The 17,132-nt window shown below is 46.0% G+C and overlaps 1 protein-coding gene across 1 annotated transcript; it reads left to right on the top strand.

Annotated features, from left to right (window-relative positions):
* The first annotated feature begins 281 nt into the window (after positions 1-281).
* On the top strand, positions 282-16,887 carry LOC136577212 (serine protease 33-like). Its single transcript, XM_066577011.1, has 6 exons — positions 282-737; positions 1,656-1,679; positions 3,852-4,011; positions 5,386-5,657; positions 13,788-13,957; positions 14,068-16,887. The coding sequence occupies exons 1-6, from the start codon at positions 638-640 to the stop codon at positions 14,506-14,508; spliced, it is 1,167 nt and encodes a 388-aa protein (XP_066433108.1). The 5' UTR covers positions 282-637; the 3' UTR covers positions 14,509-16,887.
* The last annotated feature ends 245 nt before the right edge of the window (positions 16,888-17,132 follow it).

A 17,132-nucleotide genomic window follows, 5' to 3' on the forward strand; every position in this document is an offset into this window, starting at 1 on the left:
TGAGAATGTCTCATAATGGAAAAACACACGGAGTTCCTTGCAAGCGCTGCGGTAATGGGGTGTAGTGTTATTGTAGCCGTGCCTGGTGGAAGGATTCGCACTTGGATCAGCTGTATATTATTCTTCATTAGGCAATTAATTTCATATTTGTTTTCCTGATTGCTGAGTTGATAAATCTTCCCTCCGGGCATAATCGACACCATTTATGAATCATGTTTATTATGTTGAAAAACTGGATGGACTCCGCTGGGAGACAATAGAGACTCAGTATAGAGCGAAGACACAGAAAGTATTGAGGACTGGTCTTGCCTCAGGGGGCAAAGACGCTAGAAAAAGGCAGGTAGAGATGGTGCAGTCAGTCATTCAGCGGGACGGTAGATCAAGGGTGGAGTCCATGAGGGGATATCCAGAGAAGAACTAGAAAGGAGTTCTGTCGAACGATAAAGAGGAGGAGAAGGCCGGTATTTTGGTCGAGGTGGTTGATGCCCATAGTGGTCCTTAGTGAGTCGCTGGTGTGTAATAAGGGGGCCAAGAACAAGAGGGACATAAGACGCAGGGATTTCAGAAGACAGCAGGGGCAACCACTGAGTCCTGCCACCCCCATATTATCCATACTGAGGATACTCTGCACTCTGCAATGGAGACCCCACAGCTGAGAAATGATGGCCAACGTCTCCATAGACAATCGCAGTCAATGGCCTGGAGAACCCCCACTGCTGTCTTACTTCTAGTACTGGGTAAGTAATATAAAAAACCCTTCATGATGGCAAGCACCCATTATCTCTGGAGGGCTCTCAAGCCCAACCACAACATTGGTATGTCAGTGCTATATATTGTGGGCAAGGGCACAATGCCATAGTACTCCACAGTGACTGTACATTGAAGCACTCACTGTGGGCAGAGGTCGCCCACACATCGTGGCATCACTATTATGGTGACTAGAATTCCAGTTCACCTCAACCTCATTATATGTGCTGACACATCACCTCTTTACTGCAAGGTAATTGGCTAAATCCTGCAGTAGATAATACAGGAGCTCCAAACTGCAGCCGTCAGCTCCTCAGGCAGCGTCACGCGAGCATTTGTGCTGCAGCGTATTGCCGCATGAGCAAGGCTTGCAGAGGGCAATAATCAGGGTGTTGTGCACATGTCTGCGCATAGTACTGTACTTTATGCACATGCAGGGCCAGTTCCCATGCCCGCGTAACACACCTTTTCCGTGGAATTGAATGGCTATTAAAGCCTAATGGTGTCTTCCTTTTCCTATTTTTGCGCCGTGTTTCTCCCTTCCCCTTGCGTATTTGTGCCCCCGCTGTAGACTTCTATGGTAGTTTTGCTACACAAAATGCAGAAAGGCAGAGCAGGACCTAATTTTTTGTGCTCACACGAAATGCGTGCAAACTTGGCCATGTGATACCGCCCTCCATCTGTATAAGCGGGGGTCACAGACTGTATGCAGTTAGTCACCTACCCAGACTGAAGAAGGTCCTTCCAGGACAGTATAGCTTTCTTAGACTAATTCCACATTCTCAGATCATTCACGAAAAACGTTTCTGGTTTCACAGTTTTTTTTTCAGTTTTTAGTATTCAAGAATATTATTGATACATTCTAATCACCGACTAACAGAAACGACTCTCTCTGTTTAATTCCCCAGGTATTACGGTGAAAACCACTTCAGGTATCTATCTCATATCTATCTATCTATCTATCTATCTATCTATCTATCTATCTATCTATCCATCTATCTCATTTCTATCTATCTCATATCTATCTATCTATCTATCTATCTCATATCTATCTATCTATCTCATATCTATCTATCTCACATCTATCTATCTATCTATCTATCTATCTATCTATCTATCTATCTCCTATCTATCTATCTATCTATCTATCTATTGATCTCATTTCTATCTATCTCATATCTATCTATCTATCTATCTATCTCATATCTATCTATCTATCTCATATCTATCTATCTCACATCTATCTATCTATCTATCTATCTATCTATCTCCTATCTATCTATCTATCTATCTATCTCATATCTATCTATCTCACATCTATCTATCTATCTATCTCCTATCTATCTATCTATTTATCTCATATCTATCTATCTATCTCATATCTATCTATCTCATATCTATCTATCTATCTTATCTATCTCATGTCTATCTATCTATCTATCTATATATCTATCTCTCTCATATCTATCTATCTATCTCATATCTATCTATCTATCTATCTATCTATCTATCTATCTCATATCAATCTCATATCTATCTATCTGTCTCATATCTATCTATCTATCTATCTATCTATCTATCTATCTATCTCATATCTATATTATATCTATCTGTCTATCTACTATCTATCTATCTCATATCTATCTGTCTATCTCATATTTATCTATCTGTCTCATATCTATCTTATATCTATCTATCTATCTATCTCATATCTATCTATCTCATATCTATCTGTCTCATATCTAGCTTATCTATCTATCTATCTATCTCATATGTATCCATCTATCTTTCTCATATATATCTATCTATCTCATATCTATCTATCTATCTCATATCTATCTATCTATCTATCTATCTATCTATCTATCTATCTATCTATCTATCTATCTATCTATCTCATATCTATCTATCTATCTATCTATCTATCTCATATCTATCTATCTGTCTCATATCTATCTTATCTATCTATCTATCTCATATCTATCTTATATCTATCTATCTCATATCTATCTATTTCATATCTATCTATCTGTCTCATATATATCTTATATTTATCTATCTCATATCTATCTATCTGTCTCATATCTAGCTTATCTATCTATCTAGCTTATCTATCTATCTCATATCTATCTATCTATCTCATATCTATCTATCTATCTATCTATCTATCTATCTCATATCTATCTATCTATCTATCTATCTTTCTCATATCTATCTTATCTATCTATCTCATATCTATCTATCTATCTATCTATCTATCTATCTATCTATCTCATATCTATCTCATATCTATCTATCTGTCTCATATCTATCTTATCTATCTATTTATCTATCTCATATCTATCTATCTATCTCATATCTATCTATCTATCTATCTATCTCATATCTATCTATCTATCTATCTATCTATCTCATTTCTATCTTATCTATCTCATATCTATCTATCGATCTCATATCAATCTCATATCTATCTCATATCTATCAATCTGTCTCATATCTATCTATCTATCTATCTATCTATCTATCTATCTATCTATCTATCTCATATCTATCTATCTGTCTCATATCTATCCATCTATCTATCTCATATCTATCTATCTATCTCTTATCTATCTATCCATCCATCTCATATCTATCTATCTATCTATCTCATATCTATCTATCTATCTATCTCATATCTATCTATCTATCTGTCTCATATCTATCTTATATCTATCTATCTATCTATCTCATATCTATCTGTCTCATATCTATCTCATATCTATCTATCTCATATCTATCTATCTATCTCTCTATCTCATATCTATCTATCTCACATCTATCTATCTCATTTCTATCTATCTCATATCTATCTATATCTCTCTCTCTCTCATATCTATCTATCTCATATCTATCTATCTGTCTCATATCTATCTTATCTATCTATCTATCTCATATCTATCTTATATCTATCTATCTCATATCTATCTATCTCATATCTATCCATCTGTCTCATATCCATCTTATCTATCTATCTATCTATCTATCTATCTATCTATCTGTGTCTCAGTATTTACTTTAAGTCTCTTGAGAGATGCAATTGTATATTCTTCTCTTTCTCGAAGGAGTTCCTCATCAGTTACCCTCGCAGCGTGTTGTGGGTGGACAGAATGCCGAGCTCGGGAAGTGGCCCTCGAGTGGTGTTCTCATATATAAGACAACTATCCTCTGCGGAATGTCTATGATCTCTGAAACCTGTGCGGTGACAGCAGCACACTGTGTGGAGTAAGCTGGTTTTCATCTTATAAGCTGACCTAACCTGATTCCTCTTCTTTAGGCTGGGTTCTCACAGGGCGGATTCTCGGCGGAAATCTCGCGGTTTGGCCGCAGCGAAAAACCGTGAGATTTCCGCCGGGAGAACCGCTGCTGCAAAACCCACTGCGGCTTTGAAGCGGCCCGGCCGCTCGCTCTTTCGCTGCGGCCGGCGCTCCCAAAGAGAAGAGCGCAGCCGCAGCGAAAGAAAAAAATGGACATGCTGCGGTCGGCAAATCCACGCTGCAGCGGGGGCTTCTGCCGGCTTAGCCGCAGCGGATTTGCCGTCCCATGTGGACGAGATTTCTGAGAAATCTCGTCCACATGGCTGGCTAATCCCGGGATTAGCGGCCGCATGCGGATTTGCCACGGCGAAATTCTGCATGGAATTTCTGTGGCAAATCCCCCCAGTGTGAACCCAGCCTTAGTTGGTGGAGAGTAGCTTGTAAGGCTGGACTGGTCTTCCAACATTGCAACAGGACCAAGCACAGATGTATTAATATTGGCCATAAGGACCAGCTCAAGAAAATGTGGTGACCAGAAAGCCCAGGGGCATATACTAATAGCAAATTATTTGATATATCATGTTACAGCAATTAAGGTTGACATGAAGTTTAGAATAATTTCTTCTGGGGGGGGGGGGGGGGGGGGGGGGGTCCAAGTTACTGGATTCCAGTCTGAAACTAGCAATATTTCTTAGAGAGAATGTTTTTGCCCCATTTTTATATGACACATTTTCATTTTTCATTGTTTATTAGCATTATGAAAACTGACAAATGGGAAGGCTTCACGGCATTGCCTCTGCTAAATTTCATTTGTAATACCACGTCTGTCCACATGGTGTGCTGTTGAGAAGAAAAATGTCTGAGCCACAGAGCTCCTTCCCTGAGGCACATGTTGTACAACACTCTACATGAGGGGTCCCCAACTCCAGTCCTGAGGGACCACCAACAGGTCATGTTTTCAGGATATCCTATAGTGAGAACACCTGTGGCAATGTCTGAGGCATTGAAAATAATTACATCACCTGTGCAATACTGAGGAAATCCTGAAAACATGACCTGTTGGGGGTCCCTGAGGACTGGAGTTGGGGAACACTGCTCTAGGGCACAACTTTGTCATTTGAACAATTGTTACAATACAATATTAAATTGTCCTACCCCATTGTGCATGGCTCAGGCATTTTTCATCTCAACAGCACACCATGTGGCTAGTAGTGGTATTACTAGTGAAATTTATCAGAGACAGTGAAGTCCACTAAAGATGGTTAGAACATTGATGTGTGGTATTTTTTGGGTTTTTTGGTAGCTCCCATTGATTTTGTTCTTTCTATTTTTTTCACCTCAGATTCAGAGATCCTAATCTATTTACAATCCTTGTGGGGGTGCTGAACCTCACTGGTCCGAATCCCACAAAACAAGTTGTAAAAGTAACAGAAATCATAGAATACCCCACATACAACGGAGATGGAAAAAATGGAGACCTGGCACTACTAAAATTGGAACATGCTGTGATCTTTACTGAGAATGTTCAGCCAATCCGTCTTCCAGCCCCAAATCAGATGTTCGAGAATGGGAAAATGTGCTGGCTGAATGGTTGGGGACGCATTTCTGAGAACGGTGAGCAAACAAGAAAGTTCGGAAAATGCATAGATTTTTGTTGTCAATTAATCTAAAAAATAGTCAAAAACTGCTCCATCTGCACCCCGATCAGCATTCAGTAGACGCAACACACACAACCCATGATCATTGCCTGAAGGCAGGTCTACCACCCTCCTCAGCAAGAACATTCAACAAGAACAGTTAAAGGAGATGTCTCGAGGAAGCAGTTAAATTTTTTTTTTGCCCAGTCCCCCCCATTAAGTACACATTACTAAGCCCCCCTGTAAATGACATTTCTAGCTGGTTCGTACTTACCGTTCCAGCGTTTCAGCAACTTATAAAATTTTTCTCAAGATGGCCGCCGGCTCTTTCCCCGTCGCTCGCTGCAGCCCGACGTGCGCGCTCCCGAGACGCCGCCAGCTGTGTCTCCATGGCAACCGGACGCATCGCAGCCGCCGACCAGACGCCCCGCAGCCGCCGACCAGACGCCCACCGCCAGGCAGCAGGTAAGGCGCTAGCCCCCGGCTCCCCAGCGCTAGACCCTCAGCCCAGGTGAAGGCCCCGGAGCCCAGCGCTAGGTTCCGGAGCCCAGCGCTAGTTCCCCTGGCCTAGCGGCAGCCCCCCCCCGGCCTAGCGACAGCCCCCCCATCGCAGCGACAGCCCCCCCCCCGGCCTAGCGACAGCCCCCCCATCGCAGCGGCAGCCCCCCCCCGGCCTAGCGACAGCCCCCCCATCGCAGCGGCAGCCCCCCCCATCGCAGCGGCAGCCCCCCCCGGCCTAGCGACAGCCTCCCCATCGCAGCGACAGCCCCCCCGGCCTAGCGCTAGTTCCCCCATCACAGCGGCAGCCCCCCCATCGCAGCGGCAGCCCCCCCCCCCCGGCGCAGCGACAGCCCCCCCGGCCTAGCGCTAGTTCCCCCATCACAGCGGCAGCCCCCCCGGCGCAGCGACAGCCCCCCCCCCGGCGCAGCGCTAGTTCCCCCGGCGCAGCGGCAGCCCCCCCCCCGACCCATCACTTACCTGGGACGCTTCTCGGGGCTGCTGGGCTGGGCTGGGCGGCTTCTCCGGACGGCAGCTCCAGTTTCTGCACCTTCCTCTAACAGAGGAAGGTGCAGAATGGCCGCTGCAGCGCGCTCCCGAGCAGTGACAGCTCGTCTGCGCATGCGCAGAAGAGCTGTAGCGGGGAGCACACTGAAGCTGCTCGTGCTGAATGGAGAAGACCGGACTGCGCAAGCGCGTCTAAAAAAGTAAGCTGCCAGCGAATTTAGACGGAACCATGGAGACGAGGACGCTAGCAACGGAGCAGGTAAGTGAATAACTTCTGTATGGCTCATATTTAATGCACGATGTATATTACAAAGTGCATTAATATGGCCATACGGAAGTGTATAACCCCACTTGGTTTCGCGAGACCACCCCTTTAAGACTTTCTAGTGCCGCGGGTGGCGGTGGGACAACGGGTTCAGGATGGCGAAGCAGCTGACAGACGGTGATGGAGACCAGATTTTTGTAGTTAGAGTAAACTTTAACTGAACTAAACCCGGCATATTATATCCGCCCTATAGTAGGGCTCGCTACTTGATTGCTGCATAAATTGTAACCCCTTAACGCTACAGGGCGTACATTTATGTCCTGCAGTGCCGGGGTATGTATGAAGAGAAATCGAGGGGCGACCACTCTTTATACAGTGCAGGAGTCAGCTGTTTATTACAGCTTACACCCGCGGGTAATAGCTTCAATCAGCCGTGCAGCCGATGGGCACTATTAACCTTTTAAAGTCTGATGTCAATTCTGACAGCGGCATTTAAATCCCCCGAACACCCCCCCCCCCGTGATGAGATTGCAGGAAGCTGTGTGGGTGTCATGACAGCCGGGAGCCTTCTGAAAGGCCCCAGGGCTGCCTTAGCAGACTGCCTGACAAGCCATTCCCATGGGGTGGCTTGATAGAATGCTTGTCAAAACGCAGTATGATGTAATGCTATGGCATTACATAATACAGCAGGAGCGATCAAAGCATCGCATGTTGTGGTCCCCTAGAGGGGCTAAAAAAAGAAAGTAAAAAAAGTTGAAATCACTCCCCCTTTTATCATACCTATAATAAAAGTATCTAAATCATAAAACAAAAACACATATTTGTTATTGCCGCGTCCGTAAAAGTCCGATCTATCAAAGTAACACATTATTTACCCCGCATGATGAACGTCATGCCAAAAAAATAAAAAATAAAATAAAGAACGCCAGAAATGCACTTTTTCAGTCACCCTGTCTCCCAGAAAAAATGCAATAAAAAGCGATCAAACAGTCGTATGTATTTCAAATAGTACCAACGTAAACTACTGGATGTCTCGCAAAACAAGAGCACCCGCACAACTACGTCGACGGAAAAATAAAAACATTATTGCTTGCAGTGGATGGTGGAAGAAAATAATAAAAAAAAATTAAATGTATTTGAAAAAAAATACAAGTACTACAGCAAAAAAAAAATATAAGTTTGGTATCGTAGTAATCGTAGTGAACCGTAGAATAAGGATATCAGGTCATGTTTGTGCGCCGTAGAAACAAGAGGCAAACTTAGAATTTTTTCAGTACATTATACCGTATATTAAATAGCACCATTGAAAAACACAACTCTGGCCGTGGGAATTGGGCCTTATCCTTAATGGGTTAACTAGCATTCCACATTAACAAAATGTCTCAACTCTTGGAACGAGGCACTTCCATCTTTCTGGTTACTGTCCTATTGATCACCGTGACACACACTAACATAGCGGCCTCAATGCACCGTAGGGGCGGCTTAGACATACTACGTACCGTCATCTATGCGTGCTTTCATTCATCCACTCGCGGACTGAACACTCCGCGGGTGTGTAAGGTGTACTGAGTACAGCTGCACTAAGTGTGGTAGGTCACTTCCATATTGTAGCTTCTCTAGCGCCTCCATGAAGTGCCCTGACATACCGATACCTGCACAGCATTAACCCCGTCTAACCAGCACACCATGTTAACCCCCACATCACCAGTGTACATATCAACACCTAATCACTAGTAGCGTATGTTTGTCACAGTCCATAAAGTCTGTCACCTGCGCTCACACTTAGTCACTGTAGATGGGCTTCACATATCAAACAGCTTTCAATGTTCTGCATCCATTTTGCTGTCATCTAGTACCTGCAGGAAGTGAGCTTCCCTCTCCTTCCACGCAGTTTGCGTCTTTTTCAGCCCTTTCAGTTCACCAGCTATGGTTCCCACCATCCAAGCCTTCTTATTGCCTCTTATCACTGTGCTGCTTCCCCAGCATGTGGACAGTGCTCCAGTCACAGGCTGTAAATGCCCACCGTCACATGCTCTCATGTCCTCTCTTATGTCTGTTAGGCCTCTGCTGAGGAGTACAAGCTGCTCTCATGTCCTCTCTTATGTCTGTTAGGCCTCTGCTGGGTACTGTGGAGCACACGCTGCTCTCATGTCCTCTCTGAAGTCTGCTAGGCCTCTGCTGAGGAGCACACGCAGCTCTCTGGTCCTCTCTTATGTCTGCTAGGCCTCTGCTGGGTGCTGCAGCACGCACGCTGCTCTCATGTCCTCTCTTATGTCTGCTAGGCCTCTGCTGGGTGCTGTGGGCACTCGTTGCTCTCATGTCCTCTCTTATGTCTGCTAGGCCTCTGCTGGGTGCTGCGGAGCACACACTGCTCTCATCTCCTCTCTTATATCCCCTAGGCCTCTGCTGGGTGCTGTGGAGCACACACTGCTCTCATCTCCTCTCTTATGTCCACTAGGCCTCCGCTGGGTGCTGTGGAGAACACACTGCTCTCATGTCCTCTCTTATGTCTGCTAGGCCTCTGCTGAGTGCTGCGGAGCACACACTGCTCTCATCTCCTCTCTTATGTTCACTAGGCCTCTGCTGGGTGCTGTGGAGCACTCGCTGCTCTCATGTCCTCTCTTATGTCGGCTAGGCCTCTGCTGGGTGCTGTGGGCACTCGTTGCTCTCATGTCCTCTCTTATGTCTGCTAGGCCTCTGCTGGGTGCTGCGGAGCACACACTGCTCTCATCTCCTCTCTTATGTCCCCTAGGCCTCTGCTGGGTGCTGTGGAGCACACACTGTTCTCATGTCCTCTCTTATGTCTGCTAGGCCTCTGCTAGGTGCTGCGGAGCACACACTGCTCTCATCTCCTCTCTTATGTCCACTAGGCCTCTGCTGGGTGCTGTGGAGCACACACTGCTCTCATGTCCTCTCTTATGTCTGCTAGGCCTCTGCTGGGTGCTGCGGAGCACACACTGCTCTCATCTCCTCTCTTATGTCCACTAGGCCTCTGCTGGGTGCTGTGGAGCACTCGCTGCTCTCATGTGCTCTCTTATGTCCGCTAGGCCTCTGCTGAGGAGCACATTCTGCTCTCATGTCCTCTCTTAAGTCTGCTAGGCCTCTGCTGAGGACTACACGCAGCTCTCTGGCCCTCTCTTATGTCTGCTAGGCCTCTGCTAGGTGCTGCACACGCTGTTCTCATGTCCTTTCTTATGTCTGCTAGGCCTCTGCTAGGTGCTGCGGAGCACACACTGCTCTCATCTCCTCTCTTATGTCCACTAGGCCTCTGCTGGGTGCTGTGGAGCACACACTGCTCTCATGTCCTCTCTTATGTCTGCTAGGCCTCTGCTGGGTGCTGTAGAGCACACACTGCTCTCTGGTCCTCTCTTATGTCTGCTAGGCCTCTGCTGGGTGCTGTGGAGCACTCGCTGCTCTCATGTCCTCTCTTATGTCGGCTAGGCCTCTGCTGGGTGCTGTGGGCACTCGTTGCTCTCATGTCCTCTCTTATGTCTGCTAGGCCTCTGCTGGGTGCTGCGGAGCACACACTGCTCTCATCTCCTCTCTTATGTCCCCTAGGCCTCTGCTGGGTGCTGTGGAGCACACACTGTTCTCATGTCCTCTCTTATGTCTGCTAGGCCTCTGCTGGGTGCTGCAGAGCACACACTGCTCTCATCTCCTCTCTTATGTCCACTAGGCCTCCGCTGGGTGCTGTGGAGCACACACTGCTCTCTTGTCCTCTCTTATGTCTGCTAGGCCTCTGCTGGGTGCTGCGGAGCACACACTGCTCTCATCTCCTCTCTTATGTTCACTAGGCCTCTGCTGGGTGCTGTGGAGCACTCGCTGCTCTCATGTCCTCTCTTATGTCGGCTAGGCCTCTGCTGGGTGCTGCGGAGCACACACTGCTCTCATCTCCTCTCTTATGTCCGCTAAGCCTCTGCTGAGGAGCACACACTGCTCTCATGTCCTCTCTTAAGTCTGCTAGGCCTCTGCTGAGGAGCACACGCAGCTCTCTGGTCCTCTCTTATGTCTGCTAGGCCTCTGCTAGGTGCTGCAGCGCGCATGCTGCTCTATGGTCCTCTCTTATGTCTGCTAGGCCTCTGCTGGGTGCTGTGGGCACACACTGCTCTCATGTCCTCTCTTATGTCTGCTAGGCCTCTGCTGGATGCTGTGGAGCACACACTGCTCTCATGTCCTCTCTTATGTCTGCTAGGCCTCTGCTAGGTGCTGCGGAGCACACACTGCTCTCATCTCCTCTCTTATGTCCACTAGGCCTCTGCTGGGTGCTGTGGAGCACACACTGCTCTCATGTCCTCTCTTATGTCTGCTAGGCCTCTGCTGGGTGCTGCGGAGCACACACTGCTCTCATCTCCTCTCTTATGTCCACTAGGCCTCTGCTGGGTGCTGTGGAGCACTCGCTGCTCTCATGTGCTCTCTTATGTCCGCTAGGCCTCTGCTGAGGAGCACATTCTGCTCTCATGTCCTCTCTTAAGTCTGCTAGGCCTCTGCTGAGGACTACACGCAGCTCTCTGGCCCTCTCTTATGTCTGCTAGGCCTCTGCTAGGTGCTGCACACGCTGTTCTCATGTCCTTTCTTATGTCTGCTAGGCCTCTGCTAGGTGCTGCGGAGCACACACTGCTCTCATCTCCTCTCTTATGTCCACTAGGCCTCTGCTGGGTGCTGTGGAGCACACACTGCTCTCATGTCCTCTCTTATGTCTGCTAGGCCTCTGCTGGGTGCTGTAGAGCACACACTGCTCTCTGGTCCTCTCTTATGTCTGCTAGGACTCTGCTGGGTGCTGTGGAGCACTCGCTGCTCTCATGTCCTCTCTTATGTCCGCTAGGCCTCTGCTGAGGAGTACACGCTGCTCTCATGTCCTCTCTTATGTCTTCTAGGCCTCTGCTGGGTGCTGCAGAGCAATTGCAAATGATTTATTTGCCTGTATAAACACGCTGCACAAGCAAACTCTGTCATCGTTCCGTCATGCAACCAATTTTTCAGTCCATGTAAAAGGAGCCTTAAAGGGGTTTTCCCGGGAGCATACTGTTGATGACCTCAGGATAGGTCATCAATAGTTACTCAGCTGGAGTCCGTCGCTTGGCACCTTGACCGATCAGCTGATTGTGCGCCCGCTCATAGCACTGCAAATATAGAAGGGTCAGAGCGGAAGCTGTGGAAGTCCCAGCTCCGACCTCCATGTAGTGGCCAGCGCTTGTAACTGCAGGCACGGTTCGCGTCGATTTCAATGAGCACTTAAGGTTGCAAACGTAACTCCTCTGTATTTCAACAGCTACTAGAGATCCAGAGGACTTCATAATGGTTGCAAAATCATCTCAATACAATAACCTGAAAGAGTTCAGATAAGGTGGAGAGTGCTGGGTCTGTAAGAAGCAGGTCGGGGCTGGTAACTGATTGCAGAATTTCGAAAGCACTGGAAATTGTAGGACTAGGGAAGAATGTTGAGAAAGATGAGGATGTACAGGAGGATGCATAAGTCAGGGCCACCCGGAATATCTTTTGAATAAAAAGAGATTCAAGGGAAACTTTGTAGAACACTTAGATGGGTGGGGGAAATGTTTTGGGCACTCTGGTGGTGCCTGTCAGCCATCTTGGTTCAGCCCAAGAGACTTCAGTGGAGAATAAAAAACACTAATTGCAGCTGGTGACTGGCATTTTTCTGGGTATTCTTGATTGAAAGCCTCAACCACCTCCCATGAACTTCTGTTACCGACCATCGGGATGATCTCAATTCTGTTCTTTATTGTTAATGGCATCTCCTGGTAACTGAAAAGACACACGATTGGTGTTTTCCATATAACAGGATTCAGCAAAAGTTTATTAATACTCAACATTGCGTCATATATAACTCTTTCTGATGCGCTTTTTGATGCTACCTTTTTCGTTTTTTAACTCCTTAATGGTATCCAGGTTCATCCTCAGTGAGCCAAATCAGGTCCGAGAGAGTTTCAGTCACGGCTTGTTTATTAGTTGACACATGAATGTACATTTTGGACCCATGGATTCTGGTCCTGTGTGATTTTGCATCATTGGCCCACCACTCAGGTGCTTGGATTGTGTTGTTGACTATCTGTGATTTATTTATCAACCAGAACTCCAACATGATTGCAGGTAATAAAAAGTGACCACGCCTATCAGTTTCTGATGAAATTCTACTCTTGCATCATGTATCCTACATTGACGTTTCTTGGGCTGAATCCTAGATAACCGCCGCCAAAATACCCGACAGGCACCACCATAGTGCCAAAAAGCTTCCCCACAACTATCTAAGTGTTGTACAAAGTTTCCTACTTGTATTTCTTTTTATTCAGAAGATATTCCGGGTGGCCCCGACTTTTGAATCAGCTCCAACATATTCACTCATATAAATCATCTTCCTCAGTGAGTCGCATTTGATTATACAGACATAGCTTCATAGGAGGCCAATTGAACACTAAGAACATGAAAGGCACCCAATAACTCTTGCAGATGTTGTTTGGTTTCAAGATCCCAATGTTGTATGGGAACAGAACAGACCAGTGATTAGCCAATGCTCGTTGGACTATTTGGTTTTCTTCTGAGGTTCCTGGCTTGGTTCCCATCGGAGAAGAGTCCACACATTACAGCTTCCATTCATTAAAGTGGGCTGAGATATTCCCTTATCTCCAAGAGGGTCCAGGCAACCTTGTTCTCAGAATTGGTGGGTCCCAGTGATCAGCTTGTAGACATATCTAGTTGACATACCATAACAGTCATTGGGAAGATGTGGAATAGAGCCAAGCCCCATCCCAATTTCATCTAAACTATAGGTCGTGTGTTCTCCGTACATATAGCATTAATCCATCTTTTCTTTGGTTGCAGAAAAACTAGCGGCTCCGTACACATTACAGGAGGTCGAGCTTCCTCTTATCAATGCTTCAGAGTGTAATAAGATGTACCAAGCTGCCTTCAACTTGCCTTATACGCCTACGGCTATAACAGAAGAAATGATCTGTGCTGGCTACCCCGAAGGCAAGAAAGATGGCTGCCAGGTGAGCATGCTTCATCAATAAGGAACTCATAGTGCAAACTGTGAATCACCTTTCGTGTGTGCTCTACTGAAAGGGGGTCAAAATAACATTATATTTATTATATTCCGCAGGGTGATTCTGGCGGAGGCTTATTATGCAAGTACGATGAACACTGGCTTCTGGTTGGAATTGTGAGTTGGGGTGATGGTTGTGCCGAGCCAATGAAACCAGGAGTATATACCCTCGTCAGTAAATATACCATCTGGATAGTAGAGAACATGAATGCAAAGCCAAGTTCAGAGTTGACTATCATGACCACCACTGTAAAAATGACCACCAACCTCACAGAGCAGGCAAATGTATCCACAGATACTACTACAGTTTCAGAGTCGACTATCATGACCACGACTGTAAACGTGAACACACCCATCACGCAGCAGCCAAAAGTAGCCTCTGAGCCCCTCACCTTATCTGCGGCGAACAATCAAGACACCTCGTCAGCTGGAAGAAGACTCCAGATATCAGCGATCCTTATAGTTGGGGTCATTGTGTGGATCTTGGACGTTGTATAAGAAGAGTTTCCATGTCTGTAAAGAATATATTGAATGAGGACTTGGATGTCAAGGAAGAAAAAGTGTCTGAGATCTGTGATCCTTAACAGGGAGATTCCTCAGAAGATCGGCAATAAAAAAATGTCCAATACAAATGGCCGCAGCTTCCAGAAAATGTATAAAACACTATAAAGTGAGAGGTGCGGCCATGAAAATGTCCCCCTCATGGGGGAAAAGGAACATTTATAGAAATCTTTGGCTAACTGATAGTTGTTCTATTCAAATACAGTACATGAATTTACTTAAGGAGAGGCTGGCGGGTCGCACTAGGGAGTCAATGTTAATAAGCGGAATATTGATTAGTCACTTACAGCATGGAGAGTTTAACAAAATTCTTAAAGTGACCCTCTTGTTTTCGGGACAAAATTCTGTCCTGGGACCAGAGGGTGATCTTATCTTTACTTTATCGTCTCTACCTGGCCATTCATTCCTATGGCTCAGGTTCCACGTTTTAGGTGGGCAAGATGGTTGTTTCTATCTTACGATTGCCAGAACATCAGTAGTGCATTAGTAGGGTTAGGACTACCAATGCACTGTAGCTGCTCTGTGATTGGCCATGCTTACATAATCAGCCGCCACTAGTTTTGTGTGCGCACTCTGCCGTAGACTTCTATAAGAGAGCGCTTGTCCGGCACTGTGAGAAGAGTCGGATTTTCAGTGTCATGTGTGATCTTCGGTGGCGGGCACTGCAGGAACCAAGAAGTAGGTGAGCATAAAAAATACATCACCCGGCTCTCTGTCATGTGCCCTACTGGCATTATAACCAAGTTTATGGTGATTTGAGGACCTAACAGTTTCCCTTTAAAGGTAATCCCAATAAAAGCTCCAACAATTGTATGACGCCTTACTTCTTTTGCAAATGAATGGTGGAATATTCCTCCACAGAACCACCTATTGGACGGTAGCTACCCTATATGTCAATATCCAAGCTCTAAACAGATGTAACCCGAACAAGAGTGCTCATGTACATACAGCTGTTTCAGGGCTCTTGCTTCTCATCAGTTCACAGTAGGTATCTGGTTGGCCTAGTGAGAGGCCACCAATGTTAATCTTGAGGGGGTAATGATTTTCCTTGTGGGGAGCACCACAAGGGTGTAAGGAGCCTTGAAGACCATGCAAAAAATATGTAAATCAGTGATGGAATAATGTCAATAGGTGGCACTGTGGAGGCAATAACCACACCACGGCTATATGTACATGGGTGTTCTGGTTTCGGTTACAATTCTAGTCATTACCTGTTAAAAGGTGGAAGTTAGTTACCCTATGTGTTATTATTCAAATAGGTGGGGCTGCGGAGGATCATTCTATCACTCATTTGCATAGCATTTTCTCAGGGAGCATTGTATGGCCTATAAGGCTAAGTACACCACGGATGTGATCTCCACGAGGAGAAACATTACCCCCTTCATATGTACCCCATAAAATGCTTAGCCACCACTGAAATAGAGGCACGGACCTACTGCGTGATGATAGAATATGACTGCCACAGCGGTGTCCTTGGGAAGAAGTGCTATGTAGCTGGGAGGTCTTGGAGGGCTTTATGTAATGCTACCCAGAACCTCCCCAAATGCACTGAACCGACTAGGGGTTACAAATATGTCAGGGAATCACAACTAGTGGTTCTTTTGTCCAGCACGAAAAACCCACAAAGCTTCCCCCATAACAGGGGGCTCAGACTTCTGATGGGCTCCGACCCCCTCAATAAGTGCCCCCCGAGACCTCTGCACTCCTCGCTGCTGTGACATATATACAAAGCTATTGCTCAACCCCACCAAGGACAAATAATCTTATGGGTAAGCCGTTTACTGGTCCAGCAATAAAGGGCAGGATGGCTCAACCCTCCACTAATAAAGGTACCCACTGATCACCCTATACATAGCTACACCTGCTCAGCTACTAAACGGCTTTTTATGGTTCTTGTAACCTAAAATAAATAAATCTTGTTATTTGTATAGCACCAACTTATTCCGCAGCGCTTTCAGGTGATTTTTTTTTACCCACCTAGCTGGGTACTCATTTTACTAACCTTGGAATGATGAGTCAACCTTGAGCCGGCTACCTGAACCATGCAGGGATGGAACCCACAACCTTCAGGTCATGAGCGAGAGCTTACTAGTGCATTGTGCTGCCTTAGCACTCTGCATCACTTCCAGTCCATTCATGGAGTGCTCTGATTGTCTCTCTCTCTCACTGGACGGGATCCGAGGGCTAACTCTTGTGCTATGATTAAAGACTTGTTGGAAACACAAAAGCAGAGATCAGTGCTAATGGCGTCATCTGTTGTGTAAGACGATGTATCACATATATTAGTACTAAATAAAACCCGATAAGGAAACAGTTTCCATTTGTCTAATCTGCTTTAATCTTCAGAATGTAGATTTTTTTATATTCTACTGTCTGTACACGATTATGGGGGCGGCCATCTTGCCTGAGCTGCAGTTAATAGCATTTAGAGCTATGCTTTACAGCAACCTCATTAAGCATACACACAATACACAGTAGGAGACCCACAAACCTCTATAGGGGACTGTTGAGGGTATGCTATGTCACCTGTGCAGGGAAAGGGAGGTGTAACTATCGCCTAT

The sequence above is a fragment of the Eleutherodactylus coqui genome, chromosome 8, assembly GCF_035609145.1.
Source record: "Eleutherodactylus coqui strain aEleCoq1 chromosome 8, aEleCoq1.hap1, whole genome shotgun sequence".
Taxonomy (NCBI): Eukaryota; Metazoa; Chordata; class Amphibia; order Anura; family Eleutherodactylidae; genus Eleutherodactylus; species Eleutherodactylus coqui.

What these genes read in the sequence shown, in the direction of transcription:
- LOC136577212 (XM_066577011.1), top strand. Translation starts at nt 638, where the DNA reads ATGGAGACCCCACAGCTGAGAAATGATGGCCAACGTCTCCATAGACAA. An exon ending in TGTCTTACTTCTAGTACTGG is followed by an intron (nt 738 to 1,655) that starts GTAAGTAATATA and finishes TTAATTCCCCAG; the next exon opens with GTATTACGGTGAAAACCACT. An exon ending in GCAAGAAAGATGGCTGCCAG is followed by an intron (nt 13,958 to 14,067) that starts GTGAGCATGCTT and finishes TATATTCCGCAG; the next exon opens with GGTGATTCTGGCGGAGGCTT.